The following is an 18554-nucleotide window of genomic DNA, read 5'->3' on the forward strand; positions in this document are numbered from 1 at the left end:
TGCAGTCCTGCCACATCCAGTCGTGAGTGGTGGTGGACAATTAAACAGTTAACAGGAGTAGGAGGCTCCAAAAATATCCCCATCCTCAATGATGGTGGAGCCCAGCACGTGAGTGCAAAAGACAAGGCTGAAGCATTTGCAACTATCTTCAGCCAGAAGTGCCGAGTGGATGATCCATCTCGGCCTCCTCCTGAGGTCCCCAGCATCACAGATGCCAGTCTTCAGCCCATTCAATTCACTCCACGTGATGTCAAGAAACGGCTGAAGACACTGGATACTGCAAAGGCTATGGGCCCTGACAGCATTCCGGCAATAGTACTGAAGACTTGTGCTCCAGAACTAGCTGCGCCCCTAGCCAAGCTGTTCCAGTACAGCTACAACACTGGCATCTACCCGGCAATGTGGAAAATTGCCCAAGTATGTCCTGTCTACAAAAAGCAGGACAAATCCGACCCGGCCAATTACCGTCCCATCAGTCTACTCTCAATCATCAGCAAAGTGATGGAAGGTGTCGTCGACAGTGCTATCAAGAGGCACTTACTCAGCAATAACCTGCTAACTGATGCCTAGTTTGGGTCCCGCCAGGGCCACTCAGCTCCTGACATCATTACAGCCTTGGTCCAAACATGGACAAAAGAGCTGAACTCAAGAGGTGAGGTGAGAGTGACTACCCTTGACATCAAGGCAGCATTTGATCGAGTGTGGCATCAAGGAGCCCTAGCAAAACTGAAGTCAATGGGAATCAAGGGGAAAACTCTCCATTGGTTGTAATCATACCTAGCACAAAGGAAGTTGGCTGTGGTTGTTGGAGGTCATTCATCTCAATCACATGACATCACTGCAGGAGTTCCTCAGGGCAGTGTCCTAGGCCCAACCATCTTCAGCTGTTTCATCAATGACCTTCCCTCCATCATAAAGTCAGAAGTGGGGATGTTCGCTGATGATTGCACACTGTTCAGCACCATTCGAGACTCGTCAGATACTGACGCAGTCCGTGTCCATATGCAGCAAGACCTGGACAACATTCAGACTTGGGCTGACAAGTGGCAAGTAACATTCGCATCACACAAGTGCCAGGCAATGACCATCTCCAACAAGCGAGACTCTAACCATCTCCGCTTGACATTCAATGGCACTACCATCGCTGAATCCCCCACTATCAACATCCTGGGGGTTACCATTGATCAGAAACTGAACTGGACCAGCCATATAAATACTGTGACTACAAAAGCAGGCCAGAGGCTGGGTATTCTGCGGCGAGTGTCTCACCTCCTGACTCCCCAAAGCCTTTCCACCATCTACAAGGCACAAGTCAGGAGTGTGATGAAATACTCTCCACTTGCCTGGATGAGTGCAGCTCCAACAACACTCAAGAAGCTCGACACCATTCAGGATAAAGCAGCCCGCTTGATTGGCACTCCATCCACCACCTTCAACATTCACTCCCTCCACCACCGGCGCACTGTGGCTGCAGTGTGTACCATCTACAAGATGCACTGCAGCAACTCGCCAAAGCTCCTTCAAAAGCACCTTCCAAACCCGCGACCTCTACCACTTAGAAGGGCAAGGGCAGCAGACGCATGGGAACATCACCACCTACAAGTTCCCCTCCAAGCCACACAAATAGAGGTTAGGGAGGGCATCACGAGGGAAATTAGAGAAGCGTGCAATAAGAGCACAGCTGTCATCATAGGTGACTTTAACTTACATATAGATTGGACTAGCCTAATCAGTAAAAATAATGAGGAGGAGGAATTCCTTGAGTGTTTAAGGGATGGTTATCTGGATCAATATGTCGAGGAACCAACTCGGGAACAGGCTATATTGGACTGGGTACTGTGCAATGAGAAGGGACTAATCAGTAATCTTGTTGTACGGGGACCCTTGGGTCAGAGCGATCATAACATGATCGATTTCTCACTCGAAATGGAGAGCGAAGAAATTGACTCAGAGACTAAGGTCCTGAATTTAAACAAGGGGAATTATGATGCCATGAGACGGGAACTGAGTAGGTCTGATTGGACAACGTTCCTGAGAGGACTGGAGGTAGATAAACAATGGCAAACATTTAAAGATAGAATGACAAAATTGCAAAAATTGTTTATACCAATCTGGCATAAAAGGAAATCTAAAAAGGTGACTCAACCGTGGATAACAGGGGAAATTAGAGACAGCATAAAATCCAAAGATAGGGCGTATAAAATAGCCAAAAAAAGCGCCAGAGCGGAAGATTGGGAACAGTTTAAGATAGAGCAAAGGAGGGCAAAGGGCATAATCAAGAGGGGCAAAATAGCTTACGAAAACAAGCTGGCGGAAAATATAAAAACTAACTCCAAAAGCTTTTATAAATATATCAAAAGGAAAAGACTGGTGAAAACCAAAGTTGGTCCATTGCAGTCAGATACGGGGGAATATATAATGGGAAATAAGGAAATGGCAGATCAACTAAATGCATACTTTGGGTCAGTCTTTACGAAGGAAGACACAAAAAACCTCCCTGGGATATCGGGAAAAATAGGGACATTGGCAAAGGAGGAACTGACGCAAATCAATATCTCTAAGGATATGGTGTTAAGGAAGCTAAAGGGATTGAAGGTGGACAAATCCCCAGGGCCTGATAACATGCATCCTAGGGTACTGAAGGAGGTGGCCCTAGAGATAGCGGATGCACTAAGGATGATTTTTCAGAATTCATTAGACTCGGGAACAGTGCCGATGGATTGGAGGGTAGCTAACGTTACCCCACTATTCAAAAAGGGGGGTAGGGAAAAAGCAGGTAATTACAGACCTGTAAGCCTTACATCAGTTGTGGGCAAAATGCTGGAGTCCATCATTAAGGATGAAATAGCGGAGCACTTAGCAAATGGGGACAGGATAGGACAGAGTCAACATGGATTTACAAAGGGTAAATCGTGCTTGACTAATCTTTTGGAATTTTTTGAGGGAGTAACTGGTAGAATAGATGGGGGAGAGCCAGTAGATGTGGTGTACCTGGACTTCCAAAAGGCCTTCGATAAGGTCCCACATAAAAGATTAGCATGGAAAATTGAGGCTCATGGGATAAAGGGGAAAGTTTTGGCGTGGATAGGGAACTGGCTGTCAGATAGAAAACAGAGAGTTGGAATAAACGGCTCATTTTCTGAATGGCAGGCAGTAACAAGTGGGGTACCACAGGGATCTGTCCTGGGCCCCCAGCTGTTCACAATTTACATTAATGACCTGGATCAGGGAGTCGGATGCAGCATTTCCAAATTTGCAGACGACACTAAACTAGGAGGTGGGGTGGGCTCAGAGGAAGAGACCAGGAAGCTCCAGAGCGATTTGGACAGACTGGGCGATTGGGCGGATAAATGGCAGATGCACTATAATGTGGACAAGTGCGAAGTTATCCACCTTGGGTGCAGGAACGGGAGGGCAAATTATTATTTAAATGGCAATAGATTGGGAGAGGGGGAAGTACAGAGAGACCTGGGTGTTCTTGTACACCAGTCACTGAAGGCGAGCATGCAGGTGCAACAGGCGGTCAAGAAGGCAAACGGTATGCTGGCCTTCATAGCAAAAGGGTTAGAATACAGGAACAGGGATACCTTGCTGCAGCTGTACAGGGCACTGGTGAGACCACACCTCGAGTACTGTGTACAGTTTTGGTCGCCTCATCTGAGGAAGGATGTTCTTGCCATGGAGGGGGTGCAGCGGCGATTCACCAGGCTGATACCAGGAATGGCGGGAATGACCTATGAGGAGAGACTATGTAGTTTAGGGATGTACACACTGGAGTTTAGAAGATTGAGAGGGGACCTCATAGAAGTGTATAAAATTCTGACAGGTCTAGACAGACTGGATGCAGAAGGAATGTTTCCCTTGGCGGGTGAGAACAGAACTAGAGGACATAATTTAAGGATAAGGGCTAAACCATTTAGGACAGAGATGAGGGGGAATTTCTTCACTCAGAGAGTGGTGAACCTGTGGAACTCATTGCCACAGAGGGCAGTGTACGCCAGCTCATTAAATATATTTAAGAGGGAATTAGATATATTTCTACGGGCAAAAGGGGTTAAGGGTTACGGAGAGAAGGCGGGGACGGGATACTGAATTAAAGGATCAGCCATGATCTCATTAAATGGCGGAGCAGGCACGAAGGGCCGAATGGCCTACTCCTGCTCCTATCTTCTATGTATCTATGTACCATCCTGACTTGGACCTGTATCGCCATTCCTTCACTGTCGCTGGGCCAAAATCCTGGAACTCCCTTCCTAACAGCATTGTGGGTGTACCTACACCATATGGACTGCAGCGGTTCAAGAAGGCGGCTCACCACCATCTTCTCAAGGGCAATTAGGGATGGGCACTAAATGCAGGCCTAGCCAGCGACACCCACATCCCATCAATGAATTAAAAAAAAAAAAATTTTAATAAAAAAACTCTACCCAACCCACAGACCGTGTACAATTGTCCTCACATTGACTCTACCCAACCCACAGACCCTGTACAATTGTCCTGTCATTGATTCTACCCAACCGACAGACCCTGTACAATTGTCCTGTCATTGATTCTACCCAACCAACAGACCCTGTACAATTGTCCTGTCATTGATTCTACCCAACCCACAGACCATGTACAATTGTCCTGTCATTGATTCTACCCAACCCACAGACCCTGTACAATTGTCCTATCATTGACTCTACCCAACCCACAGACCCTGTACAATTGTCCTCACATTGACTCTACCCAACCCACAGACCCTGTACAATTGTCCTATCATTGACTCTACCCAACCCACAGACCTATTGCAATTGGGACTGCAGATATTGACACTCTGAGGGGTGGGACTGCAGATATTGACTCTCTGAGGGGGTGGGACTGCAGATATTGACACTCTGAGGGGTGGGGACTGCAGCTATTGACACTCTGAGGAGTGGGTCTGCAGATATTGACACTCTGAGGGGTGGGACTGCAGATATTGACACTCTTGAGGGTGGGGACTGTAGATATTGACACTCTGAGGAGTGGGGACTGCAGATATTGACACTCTGCGGGGTGGGGACTGCAGATATTGACACTCTGAGGGGTGGGACTGCAGATATTGACACTCTGAGGGGTGGGACTGCAGATATTGACACTCTGAGGGGTGGGACTGCAGATATTGACACTGAGGGGTGGGACTGCAGATATTGACACTCTGAGGCGTGGGACTGCAGATATTGACAATTTGAGGGGGTGGGACTGCAGATATTGACACTCTGAAGGGGTGGGACTGCAGATATTGACACTCTGAGGGGGTGGGACTGCAGATATTGACACTCTGAGGCGGTGGGACTGCAGATATTGACACTCTGAGGGGTGGGACTGCAGATATTGACACTCTGAGGGGTGGGACTGCAGATATTGACACTCTGAGGGGGTGGGACTGCAGATATTGACACTCTGAGGGGTGGGACTGCAGATATTGACACTTTGAGGGGTGGGACTGCAGATATTGACACTCTGAGGGGTGGGACTGCAGATATTGACACTCTGAGGGGTGGGACTGCAGATATTGACACTCTGAGGGGTGGGACTGCAGATATTGACACTCTGAGGGGTGGGACTGCAGATATTGACACTCTGAGGGGGTGGGACTGCAGATATTGACACTGAGGGGTGGGACTGCGGATATTGACACTCTGAGGGGTGGGACTGCAGATATTGACACTCTGAGGGGTGGGACTGCAGATATTGACACTCTGAGGGGGTGGGACTGCGGATATTGACACTCTGAGGGGTGGGACTGCGGTTATTGACACTCTGGGGCTGGGGACTGCGGATATTGACACTCTGAGGGGTACACTGCGGATATTGACACTCTGAGGGGTGGGACTGCAGATATTGACACTCTGAGGGGTGGGACTGCGGATATTGACACTCTGAGGGGTGGGACTGCGGATATTGACACTCTGGGGATGGGGACTGCGGATATTGACACTCTGAGGGGTGGGACTGTGGATATTGACACTCTGAGGGGTGGGACTGCGGATATTGACACTCTGGGGATGGGGACTGCGGATATTGACACTCTGAGGGGTGGGACTGCGGATATTGACACTCTGAGGGGTGGGACTGCGGATATTGACACTGAGGGGTGGGACTGCGGATATTGACACTCTGGGGATGGGGACTGCGGATATTGACACTCTGGGGATGGGGACTGCGGATATTGACACTCTGGGGATGGGGACTGCGGATATTGACACTCTGGGGATGGGGACTGCGGATATTGACACTCTGGGGATGGGGACTGCGGATATTGACACTCTGGGGATGGGGACTGCGGATATTGACACTCTGGGGATGGGGACTGCGGATATTGACACTCTGGGGATGGGGACTGCGGATATTGACACTCTGGGGATGGGGACTGCGGATATTGACACTCTGGGGATGGGGACTGCGGATATTGACACTCTGGGGATGGGGACTGCGGATATTGACACTCTGAGGGGTACACTGCGGATATTGACACTCTGGGGATGGGGACTGCGGATATTGACACTCTGGGGATGGGGACTGCGGATATTGACACTCTGGGGATGGGGACTGCGGATATTGACACTCTGGGGATGGGGACTGCAGATATTGACACTCTGGGGATGGGGACTGCGGATATTGACACTCTGAGGATGGGGACTGCAGATATTGACACTCTGGGGATGGGGACTGCGGATATTGACACTCTGAGGGGTACACTGCAGATATTGACACTTGGAGGATTGGGGCAGCTGGTATTGGCACTCTTTGGAATACAGTGCTTTCGTTGCAGAAACATATTTGCTCGTATACAGCCACATGGAAAGGCAGTAAAATACAGAATTCTCCAGATACTGTCCTTCTGTGCCCAACGCCAGAGAGACAGACATGTCAATCATCGCCAACCCCTCTGGGGCCCTCGTATGGCCCTTACTTGGGTCCGCAGACCCCAGCCAGTCTGATGTATCCCACTGTTCCACACAGCCCTTACAAGAACAACAACGTGCACTTACAGAACACCATTAACGGACTAAAACATCCCAAGGCACTTCACAGGAGCGTTATAAAACAACATTTGACACCGAGCCACATGAGATATTAGGACAGGCGACCAAAAGCTTGGTCAAAGAGGTAGGTTTTAAGGAGCATCTTAAGGGAGGAAAGAGAGGCTTAGGGAGGGAATTCCAGACCTTTGGGGCCTAGGCAGCTGAAGCCACGGCCGCCAAAGGTGGAGCGATTAAAATCGGGATGCGCATGAGTCTAGAATTGGAGGAGCGCAGAGATCTCGGAGGGTTGTGGGGCTGGAGCTAGTTAGCCTGTTTCAATTCCAAAAGCAGTCCTTTTGTGTTCTGCTCATCTCCATACACATGTTTGACAAGGCTCAGCTCAGTGAAGATTGAAAGTTTGTCTTTATCTCCAACTTCACCAATATGAAGTGCCATGAAATGTGTAATTATTTTACAAGAGCTAAGAGCTAATCGACCTTGTGCCTTGCTTCCAACAGGCGACGACATTTTCCTTAACGATAGCTCTCCTGCTCTTCACAGTGTTGGAGATGGGCATCGCGATGATCATTGCCTTTTATAACTACAAGAGCTTATTTCATTTTGAGAACGCTTACACAACTCTGGTAAGAACAGTGCCCAGTGTATCGAGAAGGTGGGAGGAGCAAGGACAAAGAATAAAGTAAAACTTGTTGCTAGCGATGGGTCAGTTGGTATCAAATTGAAGGAGAAGTAAGGGAGACTAAGGGGTAAAAATTGGGTATGGGGCGCTATCTTTGGCGGGCCCGAAAAAGTTAGCGCCCCCACGGCCGATTTTCCCAGGTAGCGCCCCGAGAGGGAGGAGGGGGCACTACTGGAAGAACCTCACGTCCCTCTTGGGGCGCTGCGAGCCAATATCACAGCGCTACGTGCCGCGGTACTGCAGGCCTTCCTCCCCTTATTAAAAGGGCAGGGCCTGGCGCAGCGCGTCCCGGTGTCCAGGGATCCGGAACGCTAGCAAACGAGCCCAGCTCTCGAGGAGGGCCGGGCTCATGGAGCGCAGCCGGCACTCCACGGTGGGGCTTCACGGGGACAGCAACGGGGGCGGGTGCTGGCAGGCGGCCAGCAGCAAAAATGGCCCCCCGCCACCTGCCCTTTAACTAGCGCCGCCCCAGTCACAGGTAGGCCCCCCTGACCCCGGCGGACATAGCGTCCGGCAGTAAGTCAGGGGGGCGCCACCCAATGTTACAGCCGTGGCGCTGCGCACGGTGATGATGTCATCACCGGCGGCACAGCGCCACGCAGCGCTAACGATTAACACCGCCGCTAACCTCCCGCTGACTTTTGTGGGAGGTGTTAGCAGCGCCGCGCCCAGGCACTAGTTGATTTGTGCCCCGTTAGCGCACTCTTAGGGAGGCGCAAATCAACCGATTTTAGCCCCCTAATAGTTTACAAAGTATTTACAGCACAGAAACAGGCCAATACAATAGCAAAATTCTGCGGATGCTGGAAATCTGAAATAAGAACTGAAAGTGCTGGAAATACTCAGCAGGTCAGGCAGCATCTGTGGAGAGAGAAACAGAGTTAATGTTAACATTATTACAGAAACAGGCCATTCGGCCCAGCAGGTCTATGCCGGTGTTTATGCTTCACACGAGCCTCCTCCCACCCCTTCTTCATCTAATCCCAGCAATATATTTTTCTATCTTAAATTGATGGCGCTGCACTGTTGGAGGTGCCGCCTCTCGGATGAGACGTTAAACCGAGGCCCCATCTGCCCTCTCAGGTGCATGTAAAAGATCCCATGGCACTATTTTGAAAAAGAGCAGGGGAGTTCTCCCCGGTGTCCTGGGGCCAATATTTATCCCTCAACCAACATCACTGAAATGTCACCATCTGGTCACTATCACATTGCTGTTTGTTGGAGCTTGCTGTGCACAAATTGGCTGCCGTGTTTCCTACATTACAATACTTCCAAAGTACTTCAATGGCTGTGAAGTGCTTTGGGACGTCCTGAGGTCATGTAAGGCGCTAAATAAATGCAGGTCTTTCTTTCTGTGATTTGCTGTCCAGAGGAGTGTCCTTTAGTTAAACCGAGGCCCCGTCTACTGGTGGTACAGCTGGGTGTTAAAGTTCCCACGGCACTCTATTGGAAGAGAAGGGAGTTCTTCTGAACATTCATCTTACTGCTATCTGTGGAATGTTGCTGTGTGCAAAACAGCTGCCATATTTGCCTAAATAGCAACAGTTCCTGCCCTTCAAACGTCCTTCATTGGGGGGAATTTTGACTTTGGACAATAGTGTAAAATTGGTGATATATCAGATCACTCGCCCGTTTTCCCAAAACTCATTGAATGGATTTTAAAATTAGGAGGGATGTATAAATCATAGATTCATAGGGAGAAATTCGGTGGGCTGCGCCACCAGTTAGCGCCTAAAGAGGGCACTCAGTGGCTTTAGCGCCACTGGCCACACCTCCCGCGATATTTAGCTGGGGCGCTAATGGTGGCGTTAGTCTGTTGCGCTGCGCCGCCACCGATGACATCATCGGTGTGCGCAGCGCCCCGCTACCGCCCCGATCGCGATATTTGGCAGCGACCGCCTCTGTAGCACCGCTCGCTAATCGCGCCCAGTTCACGGGGCCTACCTGTGGCGGCAGTGGCGCAAATTAAGGTGGAGGTGCAGGGCGGCCGTTTTTTTCGGCGGCCGCCTGCCAGCACCTCCGTCCCCGGCCTCCTGTTCTCCCCCCGCGGCAGTGCCGGCTGTTTTCCGAGAGCCCGGCACTTCTCCTCGGTGCCGGGCTCTTTTGCCGGCACTCGCGATCGCTCATCGCGCTGGTGCAGGCCCCTCCCCCTTAAGAATGGAAGGCCTGCAGTACCGCAGCGCGCCACACGCTGCGGCATGTTGAGCTGCAATATTCAGTTTCAGCGCCCTAAGAGGGACGCGGAGCGCCTCGAACCTCACCCCGTGTCACTCTTGGGGCGCTCAAGCTGAATTTCCGGTGATCGCTGCTGCTCTGATCGCAGCGCAAAATCTGGCGCCCAGGCGAGCTCGGCGCCCCGTTTGCGGCTCCACCCAATTTCTCCCCCATAGAATGTTACAGCATAGAAGATACCTGGGATGGCAGGAATGATGTATGAGGAGAGGTTGGGTCGATTGGGCTTGTACTCGCTGGAGTATAGAAGAATGAGAGGGGATCTCATTGAAACTTATAAAATTCTAACAGGACTAGACAGACGAGATGCAGGAAGGATGTTCCCGATGGCGGGGGAGTCCAGAACCAGGGGTCACAGTCTAAGGATAAGGGGTAAGCCATTTAGGACAGAGATGAGGAGGAATTTCTTCACCCAGAGAGTGGTGAACCTGTGGAATTCTCTACCACACAAGGCAGTAGAGGCCAATTCATTAAATATATTCAAGAAGGAGTTAGATATATTTCTTAAAGGCTAAAGGGATCAAAGGGGTATGGTGAGAAGGCAGGGACAGGGTACTGAATTTGGATGATCAGCCATGATCTCATTGAATGGCGGAACAGGCTCGAGGGGCCGAATGGCCTACTCCTGCTCCTATCCTCTATGTTTCTATGCTGGCTCTTTGAAATAGCTGTCCAATTAGTCCCTCTCCCCCTGCTCTTGCCCCCATAGCCCTGCAAATTTTTGCTTTTCACACACATATCCAATTGGCTTTTGACAGCTACTATTGAATCTGCTTCCACCGCCCTTTCAGGAAGTGCATTCCAGCTCGTAACAACTCGCTGCAATTTTTTAAAAATCTCCTTGTCTCCCCCTCTGGTTCTTTTGCCAATTATCTTAACTCTGTGTCCTCTGGTTACCAACCCTCCTGCCACTGGAAACAGTTTCTCCCCATCTACTGCATCAAAACCTGTCATAATTTTGAACATCTCTATTAAATCTCCCCTTAACCTTCTCTGCTCTAAGGAGAACAATCCCAGCTTCTCTAAGTCTCTCCACGTAACTGAAGTCCCTCATCCCTGGTACCATTCTGGTCAATCTCCCCTTAACCTTCTCTGCTCTAAGGAGAACAATCCCAGCTTCTCCAGTCTCTCCACGTAACTGAAATCCCTCATCCCTGGTACCATTTTAGTCAATCTCTGCTCCCTCTCTGAGGGCCGACTGATCTGATAGCATCAGTTTTACACTATAGTCCCCCACATTGTCTTTGAAGCACTTTGAGACATTTCTGAGCGATTTGATAGGCACTATATAAACGAAAGTCTGTCCTTTTTTATGCAACTCACATCTCATTATATTTTATTCTTTTGCAGCATGACGTGATTGCAAGGCATCCGTCCCACTCCAGTTGAAATGTGAACCTCAAATTAGGAGCAGAGTTTGCTTGTTGGCGAACATACATTGGGAAATTGCCTTGGTCTGAAAGAGAAGTGCAGGATGCTCGTACTCTGCTGCATGTAACATTGGTACACAAATGATTAGTAAATTGTTACGGTTCCTGAACAGACTGGCTGAGGATTCCTCTGTTTTCCGTATGGTTCATGATCTTCTCCTGTTTGGTACAACGTTGTTTTAGAAGCTTGTTCTAAACGTTTGGGTAGGTGGTGCCCCCCCCTGGAACTAGAGGAATTCTTACCGTGCTACTGTGGTTGGATGGGGTGGGTTGGGGGCAACATGTAAATCTTCACGTGCATGCCAATTAATCTTTGCATGAACAAATGGCGTGTTAAAAAGAAAATCGTTCTTTTCTGAGCGATGGTCACTTCACATGCAGAGAAGAGGCTCATCCGAGAGGCTGAATGGGAATGTTCGAGGCGCTACGGAGTTGCTTGCGTTTCTGGCTAAATAATGCTATTGTGCAGCTGTGAAGAGGAGCAATGAATACATTCCAGCTAACGACAACCACGGAAAAAAAATAGCTTTTACTCGGTTTAAAAAACAGCCTTTCACTTTGTTGCAGTCACCCAGCAGGTTACGTTTTGCGAGTTCATTTTATTGCCTAGCTTGGCTCTGTTGGAGTATGTGTTTTTAACACAACAGCAGAGCAGAACTCCCAATATGTCGCGCAGAGGGCAAACCAAGTTACTCCATTTCGCAATAGTTCATGATTTTGCGCACACATTTTTTTTTACTGTTGTAATGGTTACAATTTCAATAAATCTTTGCCTGGCTACAAAATTTTAAGTCTCATGAATTTCAAACGTTACCATTTCTGGGCACTGCTAAAAACGTGGGCGGGGAGGGGAAGTGTTCAGGAACACTTAGCGCACAACTCATGTCAGGAGACCCCTGTGAAACACACCTTGGCTGAAATCCTGCGGTGTGATCCTGCCATCCGAATCCTAAACAAAACTCTAGGCTGACACTCCAGAGCAGTACTGAGGGAGTACTGCACTGTCGAAGGTGCCGTCTTTCGGATGAGATGCTAAACCATGTCCTCTCAGGTGGACGTAAAAGATCCCATGGCACTATTTTGAAGAAGCGCAGAGGGCAGTTCTCCCCGGTGTCCTGGCCAATATTTATCCCGCAATCAACATCTCAAAAAAAACACCGATTTTCTGGTCATTTATCACATTGCTGTTTGTGGGATCTTGCTGTGTGCAAATTAGTGACGACACTTCAAAAGTACTTCATTGGCTGTAAAGCGTTTTGGGATGTCCTGAGGTTGTGATAGGCGTTATATAAATGCAAGTCTTTTTGACAGTGAGCGTCTAATCACACACTGAGCATCAGGGCACGCTCAATTCTGCCCTCACCTGACTTGCACTCACACGCTCGGTACAGGATGCTATTGCTCTCCCCCGACAGGAGTATTGAGTCAAATTACAGCAGCCTAACCCAAGAACTGAGAGGTTAAAACTTCAAAAGTACTTCATTGGCTGTAAAGTGCTTTGGGAAGTCCTGAGGTCATGAAAGGCACTGTCTAAATGTAAGTCTCCTTTTTTTAAACACGATCAAATAATATTTAGTGTCAAAAGTTAACAACTCCAGTAGGTATTTCATATGTGTGTTAATCATACAGCGCAATTTCACCACCACCTCCCTCATATTTTAATACATTTATTGAAGGTAGATACATATCTATTTTTTGCAGTTTGGTTGTGATGGCTGGGTGTAAGATTGGGGGATTGTCTGTGTGGAGTTTGCACATTCTCCCCGTGTTTGCATGTGTTTCCTCCGGGTGCTCCGGTTTCCTCCCACAGTCCAAAGATGTGCGGGTTAGGTTGATTGGCCATGATAAAAATTGGCCCTTAGTGTTAGGGGGGATTAAATACGTGGGGTTACTGGGATAGGGTTTGGGTGGGATGGCTGTCAGTGTAGGGACCGGGTGCTAGGGTTTGGATGATCAGCCATGATCTCGTTGAATGGCGGAGCAGGCTCGAAGGGCCGAATGGCCTACTCCTGCTCCTATCTTCTATGTTTCTATGATTTCATTCCAGAGCACTGAGTCACCGTTTACAAGTGGATGGATTGTAAACATAGCTGAAAGAGGGAAGTAACTAGGAGATACAATGAGCCAGTAGCCCATCCTTGAACTGGGTTTGAATCCAGCACCAAACATTCACATGCTTCAACTTAATGAGCACCAACCAGGAAGAAGGTGTTTGCAGTAAGGTATCTTCCAAAGGTGTTCAGTCACACACTCATTCTGACCTCTCTGTCCTCGGCCTCCTACACTGTTCCAATGAAGCTCAACGTATGCTCGAGGAACAGCGCCTCATCTTCCGATTAGGCACTTTACATCCTTCCGGACTCAACTTCGAGTTCAACAATTTCAGACTATAACCTCTGCCCCTATTTTTTCAGATGGCCTCTGTTGATGATTCTGCTATTCCCATTTACACCTCCTCTAGACCCATCTTTTGTTACTTTACTTGTCCCATTACCATCTCCTTTGCCTTGTACCATCATCCCTTTCTTCTTCTTCCTTCTTAGGCAGTCCCTCGGAACCGAGGAAGACTTGCTTCCACATTATAAATGAGTTCTCAGGTGACTGATGAGTCCAATGCGGGACCTACAGTCTCTGTCACAGGTGGGGCAGACGGTGGTTGAAGGGGCGGGTGGGTTGGGGGTGCTTGGGTTGACGTGCACTCCTTGCGCTGCCTGCGCTTGGCTTCCGCTTGCTCCCGGTGAAGAGACTCAAGGTGTTCGGCGCCTTCCCGGATGCTTCTCCACTTTGTGCAGTCTTGGGCCAGGGATTCCCAGGTGTCGGTGGGGATGTTACACTTTTTCAAGGAGGCTTTGAGGGTGTCCTTGAAGCGTTTCCTCTGCACACCTGGGGCTCTCTTGCCGTGCCGGAGCTCCGAGTAGAGCGCTTATTTTGGGAGTCTCGTATCAGGCATGCGGACAATGTGACCCGTCCATCGGAGCTGATCGAGCGTGGTCAAAGCTTTGATGTTGGGGATGTTGGCCTGAGCAAGAACACTGACGTTGGTGCGCCTATCCTGCCAATGGATTTGCAGGATCTTGCGGAGGCAGCGTTGGTGGTACCTCTCCAGTGCTTTGAGGTGCCTCATCCCTTTAGTCATTTAATCTCTCCTGCCTTCCACCTTTATCACAGACCTTCCCTTTTGTTCGTTCCTCCCCACCGTCCCTGCCTCTGTACTTGCTTAAAACCTGTTATATCTCTAACTTTTTCCAGCTCTGACAAAAGGTCATCGTTTCTCTCTCCGCAGATGCTGGCTCACCTGAATATTTTCAGCATTTTCTGTTTATAATATAAAAAGTATTCACAGGTAACTACAGAAGTTATCCACAGCCAGGTGTCTACAGAAGATGTTCACAGTAAGGCTTCTACAGAAGATGTTCACAGTCAGGTATCTGCCACTGAGCTACAGCAGGCATTAGGTTGGGACATTCCAGGATATTGACCCAGCGACGATGAAGGAACGGCGAAAAATGTCCAAGTGGGGACGGTGCATGACTTTTGGAGAGGAACTTTGAGGAGATGATGTTCCCACAACATTGCTACCCTAGTTTTTCTAACACCTCAATTTAACAATTCTCATCCTTTTCAACTCCCTCCAAAGCCCTCGCTCACCCACCCTATCCCTGTAACCTCCTCTAAGATCTCTGTGCTCCTCCAATTCTGGCCTCTTGTGCATCCCCCGATTTTAATCGCTCCACCATTGGTGGCTGTGCCTTTAGCCACCAAGGCATCGAAACTCTGTCATTCTTTCCCCAAACCTCTCCGCCTCTCTACCCCTCTCTCCTTTAAGACGCCGTTTGTTCAAGCTTTTGGTCACCTGTCCTAATATCTCATGTGACTCAGTGTCAAATTTGTGTCTGATAATCGCACCTGTGAAGCACCTTGGGATGTCGTACTACATTAAAGGTGCTATTTAAATGCAAATTGATATTGTTGTAGTGGTTGCGGATGGACGGAGATGCCGTCAAAGCAACGTTGGTGAGTTGCTGCAGTGCATCCTGTAGATTGTACACGCTGCAGTCCAGTGCTGGAGTCATGGAAGGGGGTGGATATTGAGTTACAGTGGTGCCTATCAAGCAAAGTCCCCTGACCTGGACAATGCCAAGGTGCTTGAGTCTTGTTGCAGCGACACCTGTCGAGGGGAGCGATAAGTATTCCACCACACTCCTGACTTGGGGCTTGTAGATGGTGGAGGGGCATTGTGGAGTGCTCCTTGATATCGTATGATATCACTTGTTGCCTTTCAAAGGCGTTATGCGTTAACCCATCCCGCTATTAACTCAACGGTGGCTCCCCTAACCACCAAACCCAACTTTTACAACCAACCCTAACCCTGACCATTAACCCCAACCCTAGCCACTAGCTCCAACTCTTAAGACCCAAGCCTAACCCTAACCACTAGCCCCATACCCTAATCATTAAACCTATCCCCGACTACTAACCCCAACTCTTAATACCCAAGCCTAATCCTCACCATTAACCCTAACCCCATATCCTAACTATTAACCCTATCACCAACTACTTACCCCAAATCTAACACCCAAACCTAACCCTAACCACTAGACCCTAACCACTAACCCCATACCCAAACCATTAACCCTAACCACTAACACATACATAACCATTAACCCTAAGTACTAACCCTAACCATTAACCCTGACCACTAGTCCATAACCATTAACCCTAACTACTAACCCTAACCATTAAGCCTAAGTACAAACCCTAACCATTAACCCTGACCACTAGTCCCTAACCATTAACTCTAACCCTAACCATCAACCCGAAATACTAACCCTAACCATTAACCCTAAGTACTAACCTTAACCATTAATCCTGACCACTAGTCCCTAACCATTAACCCTAACTACTAACCCTAACCATTTACCCTAAGTACTAACCCTAACCATTAAACCTGAAGACTCGTCCCTAAGCGGGGCACAAAGCTGGGTGGGCGTGTGTGCTGTGAGGAAGATGCAGAGAAACTCCAGTATGATTTGGACAGGTTGGGTGATTGGGCAGATGCATGGCAGATGCAGTATAATGTGGATAAATGCAAGGTTATCCGCTTTGGTGGCAAAAACAGGAAGGCAGATTATTATCTGAACGGCAATAGATTGGGAAAAGGGGAAGTGCAATGAGACCTGGGTGTCCTTGTGCACTAGTTGCTGAAGGTAAGCATGCAGGTGCAGCAGGCAGTTAAGAAGGCAAATGGTATGTTGGCCTTCATAGCAAGAGGATTCGAGTACAGGAGCAAGGATGTCTTGTTGCAGTTGTACAGGGCCTTGGTGAGACCACACCCTGAGTATTGTGTGCAGTTTTGGTCGCCTTATCTGAGGAAGGATGTTCTTGCCATGGAGGGAGTTCAGCGAAGATTCACCAGACTGATACCTGGGATGGCAGGAATGACGTATGAGGAGAGATTGGGTTGATTGGGCTTGTATTCGCTAGAATTTAGAAGAATGAGAGGGGATCTCATTGAAGCGTATAAAATTCTAACAGGACTAGACAGATTAGATGCAGGAAGGATGTTCCCGATGGCGGGGGAGTCGAGTACCAGGGGTCACAGTCTAAGAATAAGGGGTAAGCCATTTAGGACTGAGATGAGGACGAATTTCTTCACCAAGAGAGTGGTGAACCTGTGGAATTCTCTACCACAGAAGGCACTTGAGGCCAATTCATTAAATATATTCAAGAAGGAGTTAGATATATTTCTTAAGGCTAAAGGGATCAAGGGATATGGGGAGAAACCAGGGACAGGGTACTGAGTTTGGATGATGTGGAGATGCCGGTGTTGGACTGGGGTGGACAAATGTGAGAAGTCGCACACCAGGTTATAGTCCAACAGCTTTATTTGAAATCACAAGCTTTCGGAGCGCTGCTCCTTCGTCAGGTGAAGTGAGGAGATGCATATAGGCACAGCATATATAGTCAGAGAGCACTGCCAGATGATTACACATAATCTTTCTAACTGCCCTTTATCACACCTCGGCAGAGAGATAATCACAGCAATCAAAGGTGTGGATGGCGTCCAAACAGGCCAGTCAGGAAAACATTACATCAAAGAACAATGAGGTGGGGTCACAAGGGGTCAAAATTTTTTTTGCTGGAAATCACAGCAGGTCCGGCCGCATCTGTGTAGAGAGAACAAGCCAACAACGACTCGAGTCTGGATGACTCTACGTCAGGTGAGGTTACATGTAGCGTGACATGAAGCCAAGATCCCGGTTGAGGCCGTCCTCATGGGTGCGGAACTTGGCTATCAGTTTCTGCTCGACAATTTTGCGTTGTCGTGTGTCTCGAAGGCCGCCTTGGAGAATGCTTACCCGAAGATCGGAGGCTGAATGTCCTTGACTGCTGAAGTGTTCCCCGACTGGGAGGGAACACTCCTGCCTGGCGATTGTTGTGCGGTATCCGTTCATCCGTTGTTGCAGTGTCTGCATGGTCTCGCCGATGTACCATGCTCCGGGGCATCCTTTCCTGCAACGTATGACGTAGACAACGTTGGCTGAGTCACATGAGTATGTACCATGTACCTGGTGGGTGGTGTCCTCACGTGTGATGATGGTATCTGTGTTGATGATCTGGCATGTCTTGCAGAGGTTGCCGTGCCAGGGTTGTGTGGTGTCGAGGTCGCTGTTCTCTTGAAAGCTGGGTAATTTGCTGCGAACTATGGTCTGTTTGAGGTTAGGCGGCTGTTTGAAGGCAAGTAGTGGAGGCATGGGAATGGCCTTAGCGAGGTGTTCGTCGTCATCGATGACATGTTGAAGGCTGCGAAGAACATGGTGTAGTTTCTCCGCTCCGGGGAAGTACTGGACGACGAAGGGTGCTCTGTTGGTTGTGTCCCATGTTTGTCTTCTGAGGAGGTCTATGCGATTTTTCGCTGTGGCCCGTCGGAACTGTCGATCGATGAGTCGAGCGTCATATCCCGTTCTTACGAGGGCGTCTTTCAGCGTCTGTAGGTGTCCATCGCGTTCCTCCTCGTCTGAGCAGATCCTGTGTATTCGCAGGGCTTGTCCATAGGGGATGGCTTCTTTAACGTGGTTAAGGTGGAAGCTGGAGAAGTGGAGCATCGTGAGGTTGTCCGTGGGCTTGCGGTAGAGTGAAGTGCTGAGGTGTCCGTCTTTGATGGAGATTCGTGTGTCCAAGAATGACACTGATTCTGAGGAG

General features: G+C 49.0%; 1 protein-coding gene across 3 annotated transcripts in view; it reads left to right on the forward strand.

The window, feature by feature from the left end:
- The window catches only part of LOC147092069 (uncharacterized), a 53543-nt gene extending 41407 nt beyond the window's left edge, over positions 1–12136 (forward strand). For all 3 annotated transcript variants that reach the window (XM_085975812.1, XM_085975811.1, XM_085975810.1), the window contains 2 exons: positions 7508–7633; positions 11272–12136. In XM_085975812.1, coding sequence (XP_085831938.1) covers positions 7508–7633; positions 11272–11310 — 165 coding nt within the window. In that variant the 3' untranslated portion in view covers positions 11311–12136. The remainder of the gene's footprint in view (positions 1–7507; positions 7634–11271) is intronic.
- Positions 12137–18554: the final 6418 nt, after the last annotated feature.

The sequence above is a fragment of the Somniosus microcephalus genome, unplaced genomic scaffold (genome assembly GCF_052327205.1).
Source record: "Somniosus microcephalus isolate GS21.2 unplaced genomic scaffold, FLI_Smic_1.0 unresolved_chr2, whole genome shotgun sequence".
Classification (NCBI taxonomy): Eukaryota; Metazoa; Chordata; class Chondrichthyes; order Squaliformes; family Somniosidae; genus Somniosus; species Somniosus microcephalus.